The following is a 20711-nucleotide window of genomic DNA, read 5'->3' on the forward strand; positions in this document are numbered from 1 at the left end:
ACAGAGACCACAAATTCCTTGACTTGTCATCAGCGTGGCCCCTGCTGGTTCCACCCTGACCTCAGACCCGGCTCTGGAAAGCAGCAGGTTGTCATTGCCATGAGCACGCTCACCCCTCCCAAGCTCCACAGAAACGGTGTGGACGGAGTCAGGTCAGGCCAATCTGTCCGGGATCCCTGCTTCTTCTGGCGCCAGACATGCGCTCTTGCCAGAGCTCCCTGCTGATGGGGCTGGGCTCCTCCGCCTCACTCTTGTTTCCATCCACGTGGACGCCTGCCAGCGGCCAGCGGGGTAACCACTTAGCAGTCCTACCCTCTTTTTGCGGGCTGCCAGCAGTCCGTCCCCACCACTCCCACTGCGCACGCATTGGCTCACATCGCCCTGCCTGGTTTCGAGACTCCAGGATCCTCCAGCTTCCGCAGCGCAGCGAGATGGAATGTCAGAGCACATCCTGGTGTGCGCACAGTGAGCACTAAGGATCTGCTAACGCTGGCCTTCAGAGCAGAGGACGTGGAGCTGAAGGGCCGTGTTCCCACGTTCACAGATCGTCCTCCACTCAGACTTGGAAGCAGTTTTGTTGGCCACGGGGTTCCTATTATTTTACATAATCTCTGCAGACTCAGAAGTTAAAAATGGGGCATCCTCTTGCCTGCGGGCTCCGAAAATGCCATGCCATTAGCAAATCCCCAAACAGCAAGTCAGAGAACATTCTGATCTCACTTTTAATTGCTCACCCCATTGTCAGGATTGAAATGTGGGCTACCATTTTTATTGACGCATTGGCCTTGGTCATGATGAATCTAATCTTCCCCCATCTAGATAATCTGTGGACAAACAGGATTTGAGTAAACTTCTTTTTCGACTTTCAATTTCCCAGAAGTGTCCTCAAATTAATTATCTGATAACCTGTAAAAATAATTATTGCAGAATTTCAAGTTCCCAGAAGCTATATGGTTTTTATGATTCACTTCTTCCACTCTCCTTTGAGGGAAAGATTTTCTGGTGTGACTTCCCTGTTGGTATAACTGAATTCAGTTTTCCTCCTGCTGTGCTGGGAACCCGGCAGCCTTCCTTTACCAGTAATAGAGTTTGCAGCATGTGGTACTTTTGATTGGCTTCTGAAATAAAATGGCTTTTGATGGAAGAAGGTATTGTGTCCCTCAAGTGTGTGTGGGCAAGAAAAAAGACTGAGAATCGCTAGAATGAATATATATATATGTATATATATACACATATATATATATATGCACGCATGCGCGCGCGCACACACACACACACACACACACACACACATATATAATTTTAAGGGGTCTTTTAAAATCATTTCCACAATGACAAGAAGCAAAATTAATCCTTCCAGTTTTTGGGAGTCCCCGTTAGGGAAGGTACTGATCGCCCAATGATTTTAAGAAACGTTTTCGTACATGTTAGGGAAATGCTAAATAACAAGAGTAACTAGAAGATGAGACCCCCCCCTTGGTGAGAAGCGCCCTCTGTGCCCCGCGCATGGTGGCCCAGGGCTCTCCCCATCTGCCCAGCATGCTGGGTCCTACCCCGGGGGTCCAGAGGCACCGAAAGCGCCATGACTGAGAGGCTACTGGTCCTCATTCTGGCTCTGGGTTTTGCCTGCTGGCTTCCACGCCTTGGCTCCGGGTACCAGTTCTAGGACCATAAGGCAAGCTGCTGAATAGCTCTGTGCCTCAGTTTCTCCATCTGTACTAGAGGCCTTCCTAGCACCTCCTTCAGAGGCTCATCGGGAGGACCCAAGGGGCCAAATTATTGAAAGTGCTTGATGGTGCCTGGCTTGGAGCAAACCCTCCAGAAATGTTAAAAATGAGTATGATTCTGGCCAAAATATTTCTGATGATATTTGAAAAGAGCCAGTGACATTTAGGGCCATTTACATTTTTATGCTGGATATTTATCTAACCCGAGGCCATTTAAATGTTTCACAATGGCTCTTTTCTTGAAATTTTAAAAAAAATTAAAATCCCTTTTAGCACATACCTTTATCCTAAGAGTTTTGTTTTCCTCCTCTACCCTGTGAGCTCCTTATGACAGCGTGTTCTCATTTCCTCTGTTTGAAGGTTTACCTTTCAGTCAGGGAACTGATACTATTACTTATTCTCGGTGCTCTGCCATGCGGCTTGATCTTTCTCTAATTTCCTCCTTATTTCCCATATGGTTTATTATCTCCTTCTTACACCTTCCCAGATGCTTTTGATGATCAGGCTGATTGCCCGCAGCACTTTTTCTCTCATCAGGATGAAACTCCAGCTGAACAAAGCGCGGTTAATAATTCACCATCTTCACACATTTCCAGCCTGTCTGTCCTTTCTCGAAGCAGCTGGGGCAAAAAATCCACGTTTGGTGAGTCCCGGATGGGAATCCTCCCTAACTGGGTGCGTGGCTAAGGGTGTTGGAAGAGAGCAAAGGAAACTGCACCCGGTCACACCGAAGGCAAAAACTCAGGGAGGATGCCCCCAGCTGAGCCTCCTCAGAGGCCAGGACAGCGAGGGGGGAGAAACCTGTCCTTCCCATTACCCTTCAGCACAGGCTGTAACTTGAGACTCCAAAACACATACGCGTCTGGGTTTATGTTCTCATAGTGCGGATAAAATTGTTAGATCCGGGACCAAGGTTTTTTTTTTTTTTTTTTTTCTTTCTTTCATCTGTTCTGGGAATACCTATGATTTCTGCTGTCTGAGATGATAAGACGAATTTGTTCTCTGCAGTGGAATTGGATTGGACAGCCAGGCCTTGCACGATATCTCCCTCGTCCTCAAGGATGGGATCTGTTTCCTTTCCCTGCGGAACCGAGAAACCTCTTCCTACAAGAAGTGTGGCCCCTCCACAGCTGACTCGGATCTTCTTCATGCTTTGACACCATCTTTATTTTGGGGGTGTATTGGGTCCCTCAGTCCATGTGCAAGACATCTGGCCTTTATTCTGTGATGGACCCATCCTGCTTCTTGAATGTGAGCGCTCCTCAGCATCCCCTGGAGGGATTCTTGAGCCCCAGACCTGTGCCCCAGCCCAGACATGTGGACCCAGGCAGTAGGCCTAGGGTGGAGTCTGAGAATTTGGGTTTCTAGCGCGTTTCCAAGTGGAGATGAGGCCGCTGGTCCAGGGACCACACAAGGAGAACCACTGATGTTTGACAGCCAGCTTTTAGTGACTTTCTCACATTTTTGAGTGTTTTGGTGAAGCGCTTGGATGCCCTGGTTTCCCCAGCTAAAACCAGGAATAGACCCACCGACCAATTCCAAGGGTGAACGGTTACTGGAGGGTGACACGCAGAAGCTTGCTGCGGATCTCAGGAAAAGTGCCCTAAAATGCTGAGACACGTTAAAACCAAGGTATGTCCTGGGGTCTCTGCCACAGAGGAGGCCCAGGCTGTGAACATAGTGATGTTTCTCCTCCTGGCTGAGGGGTCCACTGTGTTCACGGCGACACCCCCACACCCAGCCAACGCCGCCTGCAGAAGGGTGGGTGTTCTCACGCGGCAATAGGAGCCCTCTCTGGGGATCTTACTGAGTCGGCACCACCACGGCCCCCCGGCACATGCCGGGTCCAAAGCTGACGCATACATGCTTGTTTTCGTGAATAATTGTGTGGACTTGGCATTAGCTTATGTTTGACGGTGTGGTAGGGTCACGTATCAGCATTTTGGAAGAGCGGCGTGGACATCTTCATCTCTCGCAATCCCTCCGCCGTGCTGTCCCCCGCCAACACTTCAGGCGGATACCCCATGGGGCCTTCTCACTCTGTCTTGGTCTCTCGTAGTCAGATTCACCCAGAAAACCTGAGGCCACCTGCCCTGTGTGTCATCTTCCCGATCTTCCACGCTGTGGTTTCCTAAGACGTTCTCACCTGACGCAGACCTGGATCCCCAGACGCACTGCCCCAGGCTGTGCCCTGCCCCAGGGCTCCTGGCGGAGGAGGACACTCTGTCACTGAGCTGTGTGTCCTGGGGCAGGCTGCCGCTAGCTGGCAGGGACAGTTTCGTACACTTTGTGGAATTAGAAAGCAGCAGCCCTCCCAACCACCCCTTCCTCCACTCTGGGCTCACCCGCCACTTGGCACATGGAAGCAGAGGTTCTCTTAGGCTCTCCCTTCGTCTGGTTTTGAACACCCGATCTGCGCTTTCCACCCCCAACCAGCCCCATTTGTTTTCTGTGCCCCTGGAAGAATTCCCCACTTATTCTGGAGAAAGGATAGGTCTGTATAGGTTCCTTCTGGATGACCCTGATGCTCTGCTGCCCTTCCTCAAGCGATCATGCATGTCCAAGTGAAATGACGAAGCAGGCACTTCTCTGAGGCTCTGGTGTCCTGAGGGACAAAAACAGTGGGGATCTTAGCCTCGGGCACTGGCAGCAACCGTGGAGTCACCCACCACCTCTGCCAGGATTCTCATTCACATGAGAAATCACCGTAGTCTCTCTCCTTCTGTTCTGGGTTCCTAACAATGTGCCTAGATTTGATTCTGTGAAGCGTCTCACATCCCAGCGAGCACACCCTTTCGTTTTCTTGGGCCGCTCAGCTTCCGAAGCTCTCCCTTCACCGAAGCCCCTGCAGGACAGCAGCTGGTTCCGCCTGGACCCGGAGTGAGCAGCACCCCCAGGCAGCGTGGGCAAGGATGCTCCTCTTTGATTGAGGCCCACCTGCGGGGGCGCAGATCACTGGCATTCCAAGTCCTCCCGGGATCCGCCTGCACTCATCTCAGCCCCTGCCAAACCCCCACCCGGTCCCTGGGCACATCACACCTCTGCTGACTGGTTTCTCCAGCCCCAGTCTCCCTTCCGTCCAGAACATTCTGTAACCCTGAAGCTGTTGTAGGGCTGTGCATTCATCATGCCTTTTTAGTTACTGTATTTTCTGATGTTTCTGGGAGGCAAGACAGCCCCCCACCCCAGATTAGCCAGTTCTTAGCAACAGCCAACAATCTTCTGTGAGCGCACCTTTCAAGTACAAACCCACCGACCAGAGCCCCAACTCCGCCGCCTTCTCCGTGGGCTCTCACACTCCAGCCACTGCCCAGCCGCTCTAGCCACCCCAGAGCCAGGTGCCGGACAGGCAGGGACAGGCCCTGAGTCACAGAGTCTGTAGAAATCACGCTAGTCAAGCCAGAGCCTGCTTACACCGTCCCACCCCTTTCTTCCGACCAGAACCACAGGAAAGGCTCCTGCCCTCATTCCTCTCCCTCCTTCTCCTTCTGCCACTTGACTGGCTGGTGCTTCCCTGTGGGGCTCCTGGGACGCGGCGTGCCCCCGCCCCCAGCTCTTGGGAACTGTCTTCTTGGTGGCCAGCATCTCCTGACCCACCAGCCTCCACCAGCCACCGCCCTGGGGAGTATTAAATCCACACTTCCGAATGGGCTGGGTTTCACTCAGGGCTCCCAGCCCCCTGCAGGGCCTCCTCCAATGTCCTCAGGACTCAAGATCACACCTTTCCTCTCACCAGCTCTCCCCTCATTTACTCTCTGATTCTCCTCTCAGGACAGGATTAGAGGCTCCAGTTTCCAGTGGGGTCTCTGTCCCACAGAGAGCCCTGGGTCCCCCCACCCAGGAAACAGCCCGGGGCCATGGCTCTCCTGCCCTCATGGGCCAAAGCAGACCCGCCAGCACCTCTCACTGGGGCTGCTCCTGAACGCACCTGGGCCTCAGGCCTCTCCAGGTGATCACCCTGTCCACTGCGGGGTGGGGGGCGGGGGGAACACCGCACTGTCTCCCTTGGTCCCACTCTTGGCCACCCTCGCACCAGCCCCAGAGGCAGACAGCCAGACCTTGTCAGAGCACATTCCTTCCCTGCTTAAACCTCCACGTGTCTGCGTGGCTTTTAGAACAAACCCATCATGGGACACCTGGCTGGCTCAGTCGGTTAAGTGTCTGCCTTTGGCTTAGGTCATGATCACAGGGTCCTGGGATTGAGTCCCATGTCAGGGTCCCTGCTCAGTGGTCCCTGCTTCTCCCTCTGCCTGCTGCTCCCCCTGCTTGTAGTCTCTCTCTGAAAAATAAATAAAATCTTAAGAAAAAAAAAAAAGGACCCATGGCGCTGAAGGCCGCACGTGGTCTGACCCGCCTGTGTGTCTGAGCTTGTCCTTCACACTCAGCCGCGCTGGTGGTCGTTCTCGTCTGGAAGTCACGCGGAAGCCAGCTTTGGCCCTGCTCTTCCCATTTGCCTATCTCTCCACCCAGAACGTCGTGTGACGTCCTCTTTCTGATCAGTATTTAGCTGTCAGCCTGAATGTCACTCCCTGAGACGCCTTTCCCCACCACTGCTTTATGTCATGTCTCCAGAATGTTATTCGCTCTAGTGTAGGTTTATGGTCTCTGGGCTTCCTCCGGCCTCCCCATGCCCACCATAATGCAGGTTTCAAAGGAGGAAGGATCTTTGCTCCCACGCATGTGCCGTGTCTGGAATATTTAGTAACTGGGACAGCATTTGGCACGAGGTGCTAATAACTATCTTAATAAATTATTTGAATCGACTTCTTTTTCAGATTGCTCTATTTCCTAGAGTTCCTGGGAGGCAAATTTCTCAACCGATAGCTTCAGGCCGTCAGAACAGAGTCCCAGGGACTTTGTGAGTTCATCCTTGGCAAGCATTTTCTTCCACGTGAATCCCGAGTGCCTGGTCCAGCAACTCTCCACGGGAGCTTCTGTTCTTGAGCCTGAGGGTCCAACGAGCTTCGCAGGTTCTGCCGTCCCTTTCTCAGCCTTACCGAGTGGCTGGGATCTGGGGCACACTGCCACGGGTGGTGCAGGACTCACGGCTCCGCTGTCCTACACGTGGCTTATTTCTGCCCACCATCCGAGGTATCAGCCAGCTTCGGAGGTGAGCCCCTGCGGCGGGCAACATTTCCGAATACTGTTGTTCGAGCAGGACAGTTCCTGGCTTCATTCCAGGAGCTCGGTTATATGTGTATGAAGGGCCTGGGGCCTTAGCTCCAGCCCTTGGGACCGGTTGTAAGATTCTAAGCTCTTTGGGCCTCTTTCTGGTCCAGATGCCCTGCCTGCTGCCTCCGTGTCCACTCCAGCTTGAATGTTCTCCTTGGCCTGGGCCCTGGGAGTTCCCCAGCAGCTCGCTGCATCCTGGCAAACTACACAGAGCATGTGGGGGTGAGGAGCTTCCTGCCTACCGTAGCACATGGGAGGGAGGCTGGCAAGAAAGAGCCAATGCTTCTTCCGGAGGCTTTCAAGGCGAGAGGTAAAGGTGGGCTGCGTCTCTCAGCACTGATTTCTTGGACCTGCCCCCCATTACACCCTGGATCATCGCTGTAAAGCAGCTCACATTTACGAGCACTTGTTGGTGGTCAGACTTGTGCCAAGCACCTTAGAAAATACTATCAATACAAAAGGATGATGACAATGATCACAGTTAAGATACCATATTTGGGAAGCGCTGGTCTACCCCGGACTGCGGTCCCAGAGCTGCGACCATGTGGCATCAGTGACTTAGAACCTTCGTCCACCTGCTGGTCTGCGTGCATGTTTTACTTGTCACGGTACCCTGGATGCCCTTTTCACTAGAAAATTTTGTTTTTACACTTGTGAGTTTCAAAGAATGTTTTTTCTTAGGTTTTATAGTATTATTTAAAGAAATGAATGTCTTACCCTCCACTATACCCTGATACGCTTTTTAAATTTAAGTAAACAAATACAATAAGATCAACAGGAACCCCAGTCCTTTACCATGTAGGTCAGTCCCTCAGACCTAATCCAAAGCCTTCCCTGCCGTTGCTTCCTGCCAGGAGTCCTCCTACCTGGCGCAGGTGGGACAGCACCTGGTGGAGACTCAAAGCCTAGCTCTTATAGGAGCCTGAGCCTCCAGGAGGCTGTGCCCATCCCCTTTCCAGGCCTCCGGCACTCCCCACCCCAAGGGGCCAGCAGACAGCCCCGGGGGCCCCTGGGCACTGCAGTGAGAGGAGGTGGGTGGGAGGATGCCAGACCTCACAGAGGATCCTCTGGGGCAACAGTGCTCCCTCCCAGGGCCAGGGCCCCCAGTGGTCAGAGACAAGAGACAGAAGCTCAGGGAAGGCAGGAGACAGCACTGCGTGTGGTCAGAGTGGCCTGGGTTCCAGGGCCAGCTGGGTGACCTCAGTTTTGTCATCTGTACAGTGGGGTGATGCATACGAAGCCTGGATAACCTACTATTTGTACAGGGCTTGTAACGTGTGCGACATGAACATGGTATCAGCATTTGTTCAATAACTAAGTGCCCTTGAATTCCAAAACAAGCAAGGCCCCGGTCTAGGTACAGCAAAGGAAGGAACAGGAAGGACTTGCCTAGAAGATAGAAGGAAGACCTATCCACTCTGTCCTGCTTTGGGAAACAATTTCATTCTTCACTTCTTAACACCCTGCTGGAGGGAGCAGGAGGTCCTGAAATATGCATGGCTCCTGTGGGAGGGGGTGATGTCCCGGCCCAGCTGGCAGGCAAGGCTGCAGGTGAGTGTTGGGGGGAGAGGAGCCCAGAAGGGGAGCAGTGCACAGTTTGGGCAGCTGTCCCTGACCAGCGGCTCCCCAGCAGGTGGCCTTTCTTCATCCCTTATTGCTAGCTCCCTGCTGTGGCTGCCCAGGTCCTTCTGACGCAGTCAGCATGAGCCAGCTCTGGAGGAAAATGCACCTGTTCCCTCCCTCACTGTGGTTTCTCTGCTGGAGGTCCTCCTACACGGTGGGGCTGGCGCCCAGCACCAGGAAGCTCACAGGTAGGGGCTTTCTTCCTGTCCCTGGCACTGCAGAAAAGGAAGCCCAATTAAGGAGCCTTCCCTGCTCCAGTGAACACTTACAGCTGGGACACAAACTTCTTGCCAGAAACTGGGTTTTCCTTAGTGACCAAGTAAGCGCAACATGGTGACACATGTATTCTCTACATGACAGGGTCTCGTACTCACACGTGAAGGGAGTGTTGGGGTGGGGAGGGGCAGGGAAAGAAAGAAAAAGAGTAATTTATTAAAAAAAAAAAAGTCCCAACATTCATTTTTTCCCCCTAAACATCTCTGTCCAAGAGTGGGGTTTTTCAACCTTGGCTAAGCATCAATCCTCTGGGGAGTTTAAAGAAAAAAAAAATCGAGCTGCCAGGTCATACCTCCCAACCTAGTGTGTTCAGTTGTTTTTTTCCCCGCCGTCAGCCAGCCAAAAGCTTAAGTTACACATGGTTCTCAAAGGCCTAGTGGACTCATCAGGAGCAGGGGTGGATAACTTCCCGGAACGGACCAGAGAGTAAATATTGGGCTTGGCAGGCCAACGAGACTGTTGTACCCTCCTCAACTCTGCCATTGTGGCATGAAAACAGCCCGAGATGACACGTGTAATCATGTGGGCATGACTGTGCTCCAATGACCTTTTTTTTTTTTTTTTTAACCAAAACAGATGGCAACCAGATTTGGTCCACGGACTCTGGTCTCTGCCCATCCCTAATCTAGAGGAGATAAGAGGGCTTTCCTAAATCACTCCTTGAATGTCTCTGCAGTTCTCCCTCCCAACACAAGAATCCTCCTTTTGCAAATCTATCCACAAGAATCCTATCAAAGTACCCCAGCAAGCAGGCCTCTGTCCAGACTGATGGAGGGTAGGTTCTTGGAGCGGGAGAAAGTGCACTCGGGGACTCACTCCACTCTCTCTTGCCCATTTTTGTGTGTGTTTCAACATTTCCCAGGATACCAGGTTTAAAAGGTGAGATTTTATAAAAGGGGAAAATGCCCTCACCAAAAAGAAATGCAAGCTGGAACAACAAACCAGAAGCCGGCAGACTGCGGGCCCCCAGTCGTTTGTGTCCCTCTTCTCCTCCCCCAGGGATGCACCCTTCAGAAAGCGTTGGCAGAAGCAGCAGGTGGTGAAGCCCGCGGGGAGGATACTCACGACCAATAGAGCAGCATGAGCAGGAAGGGACAGATGATGAGGGCCTGGAGGACCTGCCAGTCTCGGCACAGGACGGCCAGCCCGGGCATGAGGAACTGCCCCGCCATGGCCACGAAGCTCGCCACCATTGTGATCATGAACCGTTTTCCAGGGGGGCACAGCTCTATGCCTGGAACACAGAAGGGACAAGAGAGACATGAGTGCTGTGCCCTGTAGCCCAGAGGAGCCCCGGGGGCACCGGGGTCAGTGAACCTTCTCAAACAACCAAGCACTGTAAAATTGAATTGTAAATTTGCTGGCCGCCACGAGAGCTCTATGCTGTCCATCAATGTTGAGATCCTTGTTTTTACAGCTGGATGAGTTGGGGCCTGAACTGGGAAGGGAGAGATGGTTGCTCAAGGTCACGGAGCGAGTGAGCGGCAAAAGAACATTGTAATTCACAGTCGCCAAGCCCAGGAACCAGGAAACGCTGCTTCGTGTGTGGGGTGGTGTGCACACGGCACAATCCCACCTTCTCTGCTCTCGCGGTGCTACCGAGCTTGCTGGAGGGCGGGATCCCTCTCGTGCCCACCTGCTGCCATTCCCTCCTGGGACGATGCTGTGTTAGGGGACCCCCTCCACCTCTGGACAGCACACCCGGAACGTCCATCTGCTCACTCCCACCACCTGCGCCCTCCCTCCTTCTAGTCCCGGGCTCCTTTGCAACTCTGAGTTCCAGGCAATCTCTCTGCATTGTGAGACCAAGACAGACCAAGTGGCATGGCGGTTAATCTATTTGAACAAGACAAAACAACCCCCCCCCCCAAAAAAACAATCCATAAGGCAGATTTGGACTATGTAGTAAGCTTCTCCTCTCTGCTGGAATTCTGCAGCCTACTGTGACAAGGGGTGTCGCACGACCCCTTCTCTGTTCCCGTGAGATAGACAGCTCTTCTGGCAGAGGCAAGTCCAATTCATGTTCAGAGCTTCAAGACAGCACAGCTCTCTGCCTTCCATAAATGTCTCCCAAAAGGAGGGACACCATGGTCCCCCTTGCTGGCAAGAATCTATGCTCTTAATTTGACCTTGAGTAAAAAAAGACTTGAGACAGTCACAAAACCTTCAGCTGTAGCATCCGAGCACCAGCCAGTACAGACCCAGAATGTGAATTCCCATCATCAAGGTCTTCCACTCTAGAACCTACGCTGAGTTTGATACATTTTCCCCCCTACGGGGCATGTCGGTTTGTTTGCTAGTTATCTTCTATAACATGCAGTATTCCCGGAAGCTTGCTTTAAAAAAATAGAAGAAGTAGAGTTAAAAAAATGACCTTCTCAAAAAGAAGAGAGACCCTTGGGAGAGAGTACTTTTTATGCCTGTTTCCAGAGACCGAAGATCGTGACTGTAGCCGATGGGCTGCTGTTTTCTCATAGGAAAGGCAGTACGGAGGGAGCAGGTTGGAGGGGAACACAGACACATTACACTTGGCCATACGGACAGAATCAGGCCTAACAAGGGCAGGGCCCCAGGCTAGCCGATCTCCGCACCAGCTCCACTCTACGGAAAGAATACTATGGTCACCAGAACTTACTGCTACTTGGCCATAAACACACAGATGATCATCACGGCGATGGGCAAGTGGGAGAGAAAGCCGGCCTCGCTGGCCTATAGCTTATGAAGGACGTTTTGCCATTTAACTAAGAAAACAGGATGAAGCAGCCCTCTCCTGGCCATTTACTGCGACACCGTTCCTTTCAAAAAGCACAGGCTGGATTCATTCAAAGGATCGCTTCCTAGTGGGACGTGGGTATTCACTCCAGATCTGGCATTTCTGCTCTTAAAAATAACGGGTCAGGGTCTTTACAGAAAAGACCAACCAGCGCAGGTGCTTCCACTTAGTAGGCACAATCGGTAGAGGCGTCACGGAAACCATCAATGGGTACAAGCCAGGGTGAGTTTGTAACTCGGGGCTCAGCTCAGGCTGGTCTCAGAAGAGGAAATGTAGCCCTGGGCCACCCAGGTTAAGCTTTACACAGAGCCAGAGGGATGCCATGTCAGCGGGCTGGCGGGTGCAGCGGGCACGGCTTGCAGCCTGGGTTTGCTTTCCCTGCCTCTCTCTCTGATTCTGTGTAAGTGTGAGACCATCCGCAACTACCACAGCTCTACTACAGACCCCCTTCAGGACGTCTCATCCCACGCGCTAGTCTGTGCTCCGTATTGTCACACGTAGGATCCCAAGGCAACTTCCCCAACGAGGGTGTGGGTTTGTGGAGGCCAAAGGAAAGTCATCCCTTGATGAGCAAATGATTCTGCTGTCTGACTTCTGACCACGCCCCCCCGTGACATATGTCAGCGTTCCTGTCGACATGACAGTGATTAACTGTCATAGTTTCTCTCTCGCAGGGTTCTCGCGTCCCTCTCCCACAGGTGGGTGGAGGGCTTCTCTAATGCCTTGTGAGGTGTTGAAGTTTCTGCCTCACCTGAGAGCTTTTTAGAGATGCAGGATCTCAGTTTCCACTCGGACCTCCAGAATCAGCTTCTGCATTTTAGCAAGATCCCCGGGTGACCCATTGCAAGGCACAGGCTCATGGTACTTCCCCCAGTGGTTACCCCCACTGCAGCGCAAAAAACGTTTTCGCCTCCCAGACACAATCCCTGAGAACTGAATAAGTAACATCATTTCTTGAGCTCTCCACTCCCACTTTTGCAAGAAATGTTAGTGGAGATTTTACTTTGTTTCGCCAGGTAGAAAAATGGAGCCCTCTAGCTGATCCATGTATCATAGCATTCCTGCTGGGGCGATGGAAAAACACAGCGAGCCGATGGAAGGACACAGGTATGACGCTTGCATATAATGACCTTTCTGCCTGGACTCACCAGAAATCCCTTCCAAACTGCCCAAAATCCACTATGTTCTGAAGGTGGCTATAAAGATGTTTTAAAAAAAAAAGCAATTATCAAAGAACCGCAGGCACTTTAGGCTTGCCATTAATCACATGTTCCTTTTGGATGATGAGAAATCAGTTTTCCTGAAGTGGAAGAGAGGAAGAAATACAGCAGCGCATTAAAGCCTTGAGTCCTGGCATCCGGTAGCGGGGGACAGGGACGGCAGGTAGATGGTTTCCACCCACAAAGAGCCTGCTCCTGGGCTGTGTGAACAGGAGCACTTGGCAAGGGGTTCACACACCCTGGAGATGCCTACAGCCACGAGGTCAAGGCCACTGGCCTTGGTCTTGAAAGACAGGAGGGATGCCTGGGTGGCTCAATGGTTAAGTGTCTGCCTTTGGCTCGCGTCATGATCCCAGGGGCCTGGGATCGAGTCCTGCGTCGGGCCCCTTGCTCAGCAGGGAGTCTGCTTCTCTCTCTCCCTGTCACTCCCCCTGCTTGTACTCTTTCTTCGTCTCTCTGACAAATAAATGAATAAAATCTTGAAAGGCAGGGAAACCTGGCCACGGCAGGGAAACCTGGCCACAGCAGGGAACGATGTCCCCAGAGGCACCGCCTCCTCAGGACCTGAGGATCACGGAGAACAGGCCACCCCAGGCAGGCATCCATAGCTCTGCGCAGCCGGCTGGTCAGTAGCACTGGGGGCCGCCCGGGAGGTGTGCTCTGTACAGCACTCCTCACAGCCACTTTCGTGGGAGGCCTGCCCTAAAGTTATCTCAGCAGGTTTTCACTCACAGGCAGTGACTACTCCCCTTCCTTATGAAAAACAATTAAGTGTCTCTCAACAATTAAGTGTCTCTCTCTCTCTCTCTCACACACACACACAAACACACACATCATCTTAGGTGAGGCATTGTAGATTCAAATGTGACAAGCCTGGATTCTGGCGCCAAACGGCCTGTGGTTGACTCTGTCCCCAGCACTTATAAGCTTGTGACCTTGGTTTGGTCATCTGTGAGTTCTGTGCCTCAGTTTTGTCATCTGTAAAATGGGCTATTGTGAGCATTAAATAAACAGAGTGGCTGCATATAGAAAAATGTGATATGTTGGCTTTTTGAAGTAATAATATGGGTTATTACCATATATAATGATACAATTATTGCCAAGTCACTCTTTGGTCTCATTTGACCTCTTTATTATTCACCTGATCTGGTGAATTTCAGGGTAGGACTGAAGGGTGCCCGCTGGCTCAGCCTGTACAGCATGTGACCCTTCATCTCTGGGTTGTGAGTTCGAGCTCCACATTGGGTGTAGAGATTCCTTTAAAAAATATATAAGTGAGAAAATATATATATATATAAATGAATGAATGGATTCAGGGTAGGAATGAGTTTTGTTCGAAAAGTCTGAACAAGAGAACCTACAATGACACTCTACACTCTTTCTTTGCCATATATTTTCTTTCTTGGAGATTCTCTCAGGCCTAGCAACAATCCATCAATAAAAAAAATTTAAAAAACAGAACCAAGGGAATCCAAGAAAACCACATCAGAAATCACTACTCTTAAATGATTTTTCCCTTAATGCCCTAATGGAGAAGGCTGAAAAGCTACTCTTCCCAGCCTGATAGACGTGCACGGTAAGCAGAGGAACTACAGAACGTTACGAGAGTCAAAGAGCATGGAATGATGCCTCGGCGGAGGCACTGGGCCTGCGGAAGGGCAAGCGGGGACAGCCACCGCCTTCTGAGTACGCCGGGTACACGGGCAGCCCCACGCCGCTCTGCGACGTCTGTCGGAACCTGGTGTTGGGGCGGGAGATCTTTTCAGGGGCTGTAACTCTGCTGAGATTCGTTTTTCAGAAGCTTTCAGATCCTTACAAATTTCCTGGAGGACAAGAAGCGTGCTGGCCAGGTGAGCTGTTCCAGGTGATGGAGGACAAAGACCCAAGGGGAACTGGGTCATCACAGTGTGGGGCGCGTTAACCGGCCCACAGCTGCTCCACGGAAGGAGGGTGTGCGGGTCACCGTGATGGGTCAGCGTGCCTAGACTAGGCTCTCAGGGAGCCAATCAACAGTAATCCACGTGTTGCTCTTAAAGCCCAGAGTCAGTTGACTTCAAGTAAGGGCGATTATCCTAGATGATCTTGGCGAGCCTGACTCAATCGGTAGCAAGGCCTTACAAAAGAGAGCTGAGGCCTCCCTGAGGGAAAAAGAGAACATCCCGCCTGTGGACGGCAGCTTCACCCTGCGCCCGAGTGCCAGCCCGTCCTTCCTGCCAGCCTGCCCTCTGCGTTTCAATCTGCCTAACCTGCTCCCTCGACTCTGTAAGCCTATTCCTTGAGGAACATCTCTTCCTGCGCATCTCCGCTGCTTCTGTTTCTCTAGGCGAGCCTCGATACAGAGGTCGGGCTTCCTATGCTCACATGAGGTCGTGCAGGGTCCCCCCGTGAGGCCCTGGCTCTGAAGCTGTGGCCCCAGCCGGCCACCTGGCTTCCCACAGTGCCACCGGTATGGACGGACATCCCGTACCCTGTCTCCCCTTCCAGGCCATCCTGAATCTGCCTCCCCGGCCTCATCTGAACCAAAGCCTGTGAAGGCGGCGTCATCATTCTACTCTCCCGGTTAAGCACATAGATGGCCCTTAGATGGGTTCCCCGGGCTGGATGACAAAGGGGCACTGGGGACAGGCCAGGGCACGCAGCGTGGGCACCCTCCATCAGAGACAGGCCAGGCAGAGGAAAGTTTTAGAGTTGGGGGCGTGGGCAAAGCCTAAGAATTAACCCTCAGAGTTCCGAGAGGATTTCATCAATTCTGCACTAAGAAGGAAACACCACGATGGCTTTTATCTTCGTTTTAGGAGCAAGAGGCCAGGGAGAAGATGCTTCGTCCTGCTGACCGCCTTCCCACCAGGAAGTTGAGGGTCAGTGTGCAGAGGGAACAAACATCTCGCTAAGGGCCCATTTAGCTTGGACATTCCACATTCCACAAACCCACAAGAGCCCACAAGAGGCTTTACATGCAGGTGCGTCAAACTTCAAACAGCACCACTCAGAATGATTGCTTCAGAGCAGAAGTAGCTGAAACCAGCCACAGGGTCTGAATGTTTTATAAGGGTGCAGGGCCTCGAGGGTGGGTCCAGGTGGTTCCAATCCTTGAATCCAGCTCCCCTGGGACCTCTGAACTGGAAGCTCCCCAGTGTGGCTGCTACAAACCCCACGGGCTGGTTCCAGGACGCCTCTGGGGGAACCTGGCTAATCAAGAGACACTACAGGCAGAGCCTAGATGTCAGGTGATAGCTACAGAGTGAAGTTCTTCTAGAAAACGCCCCCGAACGTCCATCAAGAACCTCAACATATGCAATCCCCTCCTTTGGCAGAAACCAAAGTTTCCACCTTCTCGTTCATGCATAAATATGTCATCACATTCAGCCTGATGGGATTTAAAAGCCTACAGTTTAGGGTGCCTAGGTGGCTCCATTGGTTAAGCCACTGCCTTCAGCTCAGGTCATGATCCCGGACTCCCGGGATCGAGTCCTGCCTCTGGCTCCCAGCTCGGTGGGGAGTCCACTTCTCTCTCTGTCTCCCCTCTCATGCTCTCTCTCTCTCAAATAAATAAATAAAATCTAAAAAAATAAAAAAAATAAAAGCCTACAGGTCAGCTGGTATGCAACACCAAATAATAACTTTAGAAACCGCTCATACAGTTTAATTAGAAACGAAACACCCTGTTCAGGTGGAGCAGAGTCTCCCAGGATCCGCGCACTCAGTACTGGGTAAGGCGGTCAGCAGGACAAAGACCTGACCTCCTGCTCAGGGCCCCCTTGGGGGCGTGTGGCGTGTGGCTCAGTGTGTTGAGAAGATTCCAGGCAAGGAACGCTAGGTGAGAGGCAAAGCTATGTGCTGGCCTCAGACGAGCTCATCTGTGCGCTGGCGTCTGAGGGATTTGCTGGCAGGAAACAGTCTCTTCCCACCTTTCCAGCTCCCCCAGCACACTTACCTCACTATGCACTGGATTTGGGAATTATGATTGTTTAAGAAACAAAAAAAAAAACCCACTTTGGAACCAGGCTTAAAAAGACATGTCCCACCCTTCTAGAACATCTAAGTGAATAAAACACAGCCGTATCCTTTCTTACAATATCTGTCTCAAAACTGTGTCTGCCATGGAAGTCTGTATTTTCTTGGGATTGCTAAATGCTCCCAGCTTTTCTGATGTGAGCCTATGGGATTTTTCTGGATCTGAGCTGGCCAGCAGGGAAGGGACATATGGAGTCGGCTGACCGCACTGACACAAGAGGACGAGGAAATGCGCCCTGCACAGGGAGCTCGGTCGAGGCCCGGGATGGGGGACAGTGCGGTGAAATTCCTCCCCTGCCTCTTCCAGGGCAGGTGAAGCTGCTCACCCTCTTTACACTCCTGTCCTGTCCTCTGTGAAGGACATAGTAACTGTGCCCACGCAGCATGTCTAGCTGCTGTGGAAGGCTTCCCATTTGCTGTTGTCCTTGCAGACCTCAGGCCGCTTCCGCAAGGCTCTGCGTGGGCGCGTGTCGCCAAGACACTAACTCCAGTGAATCCAGTTCTTCCACAAGGGACCTAAACTACCCTGTGTTTTAGGCAAAACTTGGTCAGAATGGACCCAAACCATGTGGTATGACGTACAAGTCCCGTAGGATAGGATTCTTATTTCTCAACAGCCTCTGCGAGCCAGGGGAAGCTGACAAGGCTACCTGGAAAGAAGAGTCTCTTGTGGGAAGGGCCTTCACCAAGCCGAGGTTGTGAGACGCCAGCTGTCCCTCTCGTCCTGCCTCTCAGGTCCCCCTTGCGGAGCTTCATGCTAGCCATGAAGCCCATGCCCAGGCCTGCCTCTTCCTCCCACTAATCGATACAGTAGATTCCAAGGAAGGAAGCAGAGAGGGCTGCAGTGAGGAGAAATAGGCCTGTAGGTGTATAAAAGCACACACTCTGGGGCGCCTGGGTGGTTCAGTGGGTTAAGTGTCTGCCTTCAGCTCAGGTCATGGTCACAGTGTCCTGGGATCGAGCCCCGCATGGGTCTCCCTGCCCAGCAGGGAGCCTGCTTTCCCGTCTCCCTCTGCCTCTTCTCCCTACTCATGCTTGTTTGCTCTCTCAGATAAATAAAATCTTTAAATTAAAATAAAAGCACATGCTCCTTCTAACGGGTTTGGCACACTTCGATTGTACACCCTACTTCACGGGAGCAGCCGGCTCTCACAGCTTCCCCAGCTGCACGGCCCCGGCTCACCCTGACTGGACCCAGGACACCTGTCCACACAGGGTGAGCCGTCAGAGCGCCGGGCAGAGAGAGGCAAGACTCACTCAGGAAAGGACAGCCTCTCCCCAACACTGTGTTTAAAATACCAAAATTAAATGTGATTCCTGGGATGCCTGGGAAATGAGACCGCCAGCAACACAGGGTTGACGGGCCGCCATGCAAGGGGGAAGCCCACAGAGAGGCCAGCGGGGCCCGGTGCAAGAACACAAGCCACTCACGAGACCACCTGCACAAACTCTAGGTCCTTACACCGGAAGCCCACTCTCCCGTCCTCTGGCAGCCCTTCTCTATTATCAGTCAAACAGCTCAACAGCGCAAAACCGCCCCTGGGAGGAGCACCTGCTTTCCTCCCACCTCCCGTGGGAGACCTGCGTTGGCAACACCACCTGCCTCATTCGGGCTGGGACTCCCTCCAGCCTGCCCCAGCTCAGCCTTGAGGTTGCTGCTGCCCACCAGGATGCCACCAGATGCCCCTCCCAGCGGCCCCGGAACCCCTGTGGGTGCCCCCTCTCTCCCTTCCCAGCAAGGAGGAGAACTCCCTTCAGACCTCACGGGCCTCCTGCCTCCTGACACCTGCGAGCCTCTCCCCTCCTCAGGCCACTCGCCCTCCTTCCGGTCACTCGACCAGCTGGGCCTGTAAGTGAATGTGCCACTCAATAATTATGGCCCCGGCTGAGACCACAGGGCCCCCAGGATCCTGAAAAACAGACCTCTGGGCATGTGATTGTGGAATTCCTTATTATAGCAAGAGGGCCCGAAATTGCCAGTCATGTCGACTCAAATAGCATTCAAGGGTATGACTATGAAAGGTTGCTATTATCAGAACAGCTCTGAATCTTCCCTTCCCCGTGGAAAACTCCCTTTTCCTCCTCATTTAGGACCTGCCAACAGAAAGGAATGGTCAGAAGAGTCTGAAAGGCTGTTGCCTCTATTTAGAAAAAGAGAAAATTAGAAAACACAGCCACGGAGATATTTCTTACGAATCACATTCCAGTGTCTTCCAGACACGTGGAATAGGCATTTAAAGCTCAAATGTAGAAATACTGAATTAATGACCAGCTGAGTAACCTATTATAATGTCTCCACTGCTGGCCTGAGTCACCACTCCCACGCACTGTGGGCCAAGCGCTCTGGGAGGCACTTTTCACACATGAAACTCACTTCATCTGCACAGCGACTCCATGATGTAAGGGTTGTTTTTCATACTCATTTTATGCAAGAGGACCCTGCAGCTCAGAGTAATTAAGTGACTCGTCCAAGATCACAGAGCTAAGGAAGGAACGAGGTGGGAGTTGAAGCCAGAGACTCCCCCCACCTGGCCCCTTCCCGATTCTCAGGCAGGAGCTGTCTTCAAACAGAGCCCCTGGTGGGTACGGACTCTGTTCCTGCCAGAATCTAAGCTCCATGGAGACCAAGGCTTCTATGCTTTCACTCATCACCCTTCCTCAGAGCCTAGGATAGTGCCTGGCACACAGCAGGGGCTCAGATGTCTGTCAGATGAAAAGCTGCATAATGGGGGTACCTGGGTGGCTCAGTGGATTAAAGCCTCTGCCTTCAGCTCAGGTCATGATCTCAGGGTCCTGGGATAGAGCCTGGCATTGGGCTCTCTGCTCAGCGGGGAGCCTGCTTCCTCTTCTCTCTCTGCCTGCCTCTCTGCCTACTTGTGGTCTCTGTCAAATAAATAAATAAAATCTTTAAAAAAAAATTAAAAAAAAAAAAGCTGCATAATGCATTCTTCCTGTCTAGATCACTCGCTTTACCTATGTTCTTCCTTTCTTAGATTCCTACAGTGGGATCGATTGGAGTTATAGCAGCTGAGATCAGTTGGTAATCCACAGAAACTAGTCTTACATGTGAGCTCAACGTGATCCACACAGTCACAGGCTGATCAAAATTTGCGGACATGTCAACCGTAAAGCCCAGTTACCCAATATGAACCATAAAGTTGTTTCCTTTCCAAAAAATAAATTATTTCTACTAATTTACATTAAAAAAAATAACATTACAATTCCTCAAAAGGAGGAATGGGGATTTAAATGCTCCATAATGTTTCTGCTCAGAAACCCTGTTTAAAAACCAGCGACTGATGTTCAGTAGGACATGCTTAAGAATTTAAATTAATACTGCCTTTTTTTTTTTTTTTTGGTCTCCTGGTATTTAATAAGAAGAAAAATCCAAGACGAGAAATGACTTCAAACGCCCAAATGGCCTCAAGTCCACAGTAATCCTTGCAGTTCAGATCTACGGCTCCTTTTCAAGCTCAGTGAACACCCAAACAAAGATGCAGAGTGCATAGTACACACTTCAAAAGTTACTGTCCAGGTTTTCCAGTTGCCAGTTCCAAAGTAACAATCCTCAAACTTCATTTTCTCCAGTTCTGTCCACGCTACGGATCAAGATCACACTTACTGATTAATTCTGTTTGCATTATTAGATTATGCACTTGAGCCAAAGGAAGACTCCCAGGCTTTGCGATCTGAAACAGCAGGTGCGGCCAAAAAGAACAGTCCTAAATTAGTTCCAGCTCTGACTTCCAGCGGCATGCACTTAGCTCCCCAAATGTCTGAGGGCAGAGATTACCCAATATTTATTTCTCATCATCATCATTGCCTATATTGTCATTATTTTATGAGACTGGCAAGGGATCAAGAACTTTGGGGCTGGGTTTATGGTAAATAGAATGTATCACAATG

At 51.6% G+C, this 20711-nt stretch overlaps 2 protein-coding genes across 3 annotated transcripts in view; one reads left to right on the top strand and one right to left on the bottom strand.

The window, feature by feature from the left end:
* The window catches only part of PSMG4 (proteasome assembly chaperone 4), a 54670-nt gene extending 53534 nt beyond the window's left edge, over nucleotides 1-1136 (top strand). The window contains exon 3 of the mRNA XM_046006004.1: nucleotides 326-1136. Coding sequence (XP_045861960.1) covers nucleotides 326-630 — 305 coding nt within the window. The 3' untranslated portion in view covers nucleotides 631-1136. The remainder of the gene's footprint in view (nucleotides 1-325) is intronic.
* The window catches only part of SLC22A23 (solute carrier family 22 member 23), a 168280-nt gene that overhangs the window by 37060 nt on the left and 110509 nt on the right, over nucleotides 1-20711 (bottom strand). For both annotated transcript variants that reach the window (XM_046006002.1, XM_046006003.1), the window contains exon 4: nucleotides 9864-10032. In XM_046006002.1, coding sequence (XP_045861958.1) covers nucleotides 9864-10032 — 169 coding nt within the window. The remainder of the gene's footprint in view (nucleotides 1-9863; nucleotides 10033-20711) is intronic.

This window comes from Meles meles, chromosome 5 (genome assembly GCF_922984935.1).
Source record: "Meles meles chromosome 5, mMelMel3.1 paternal haplotype, whole genome shotgun sequence".
Taxonomy (NCBI): domain Eukaryota; kingdom Metazoa; phylum Chordata; class Mammalia; order Carnivora; family Mustelidae; genus Meles; species Meles meles.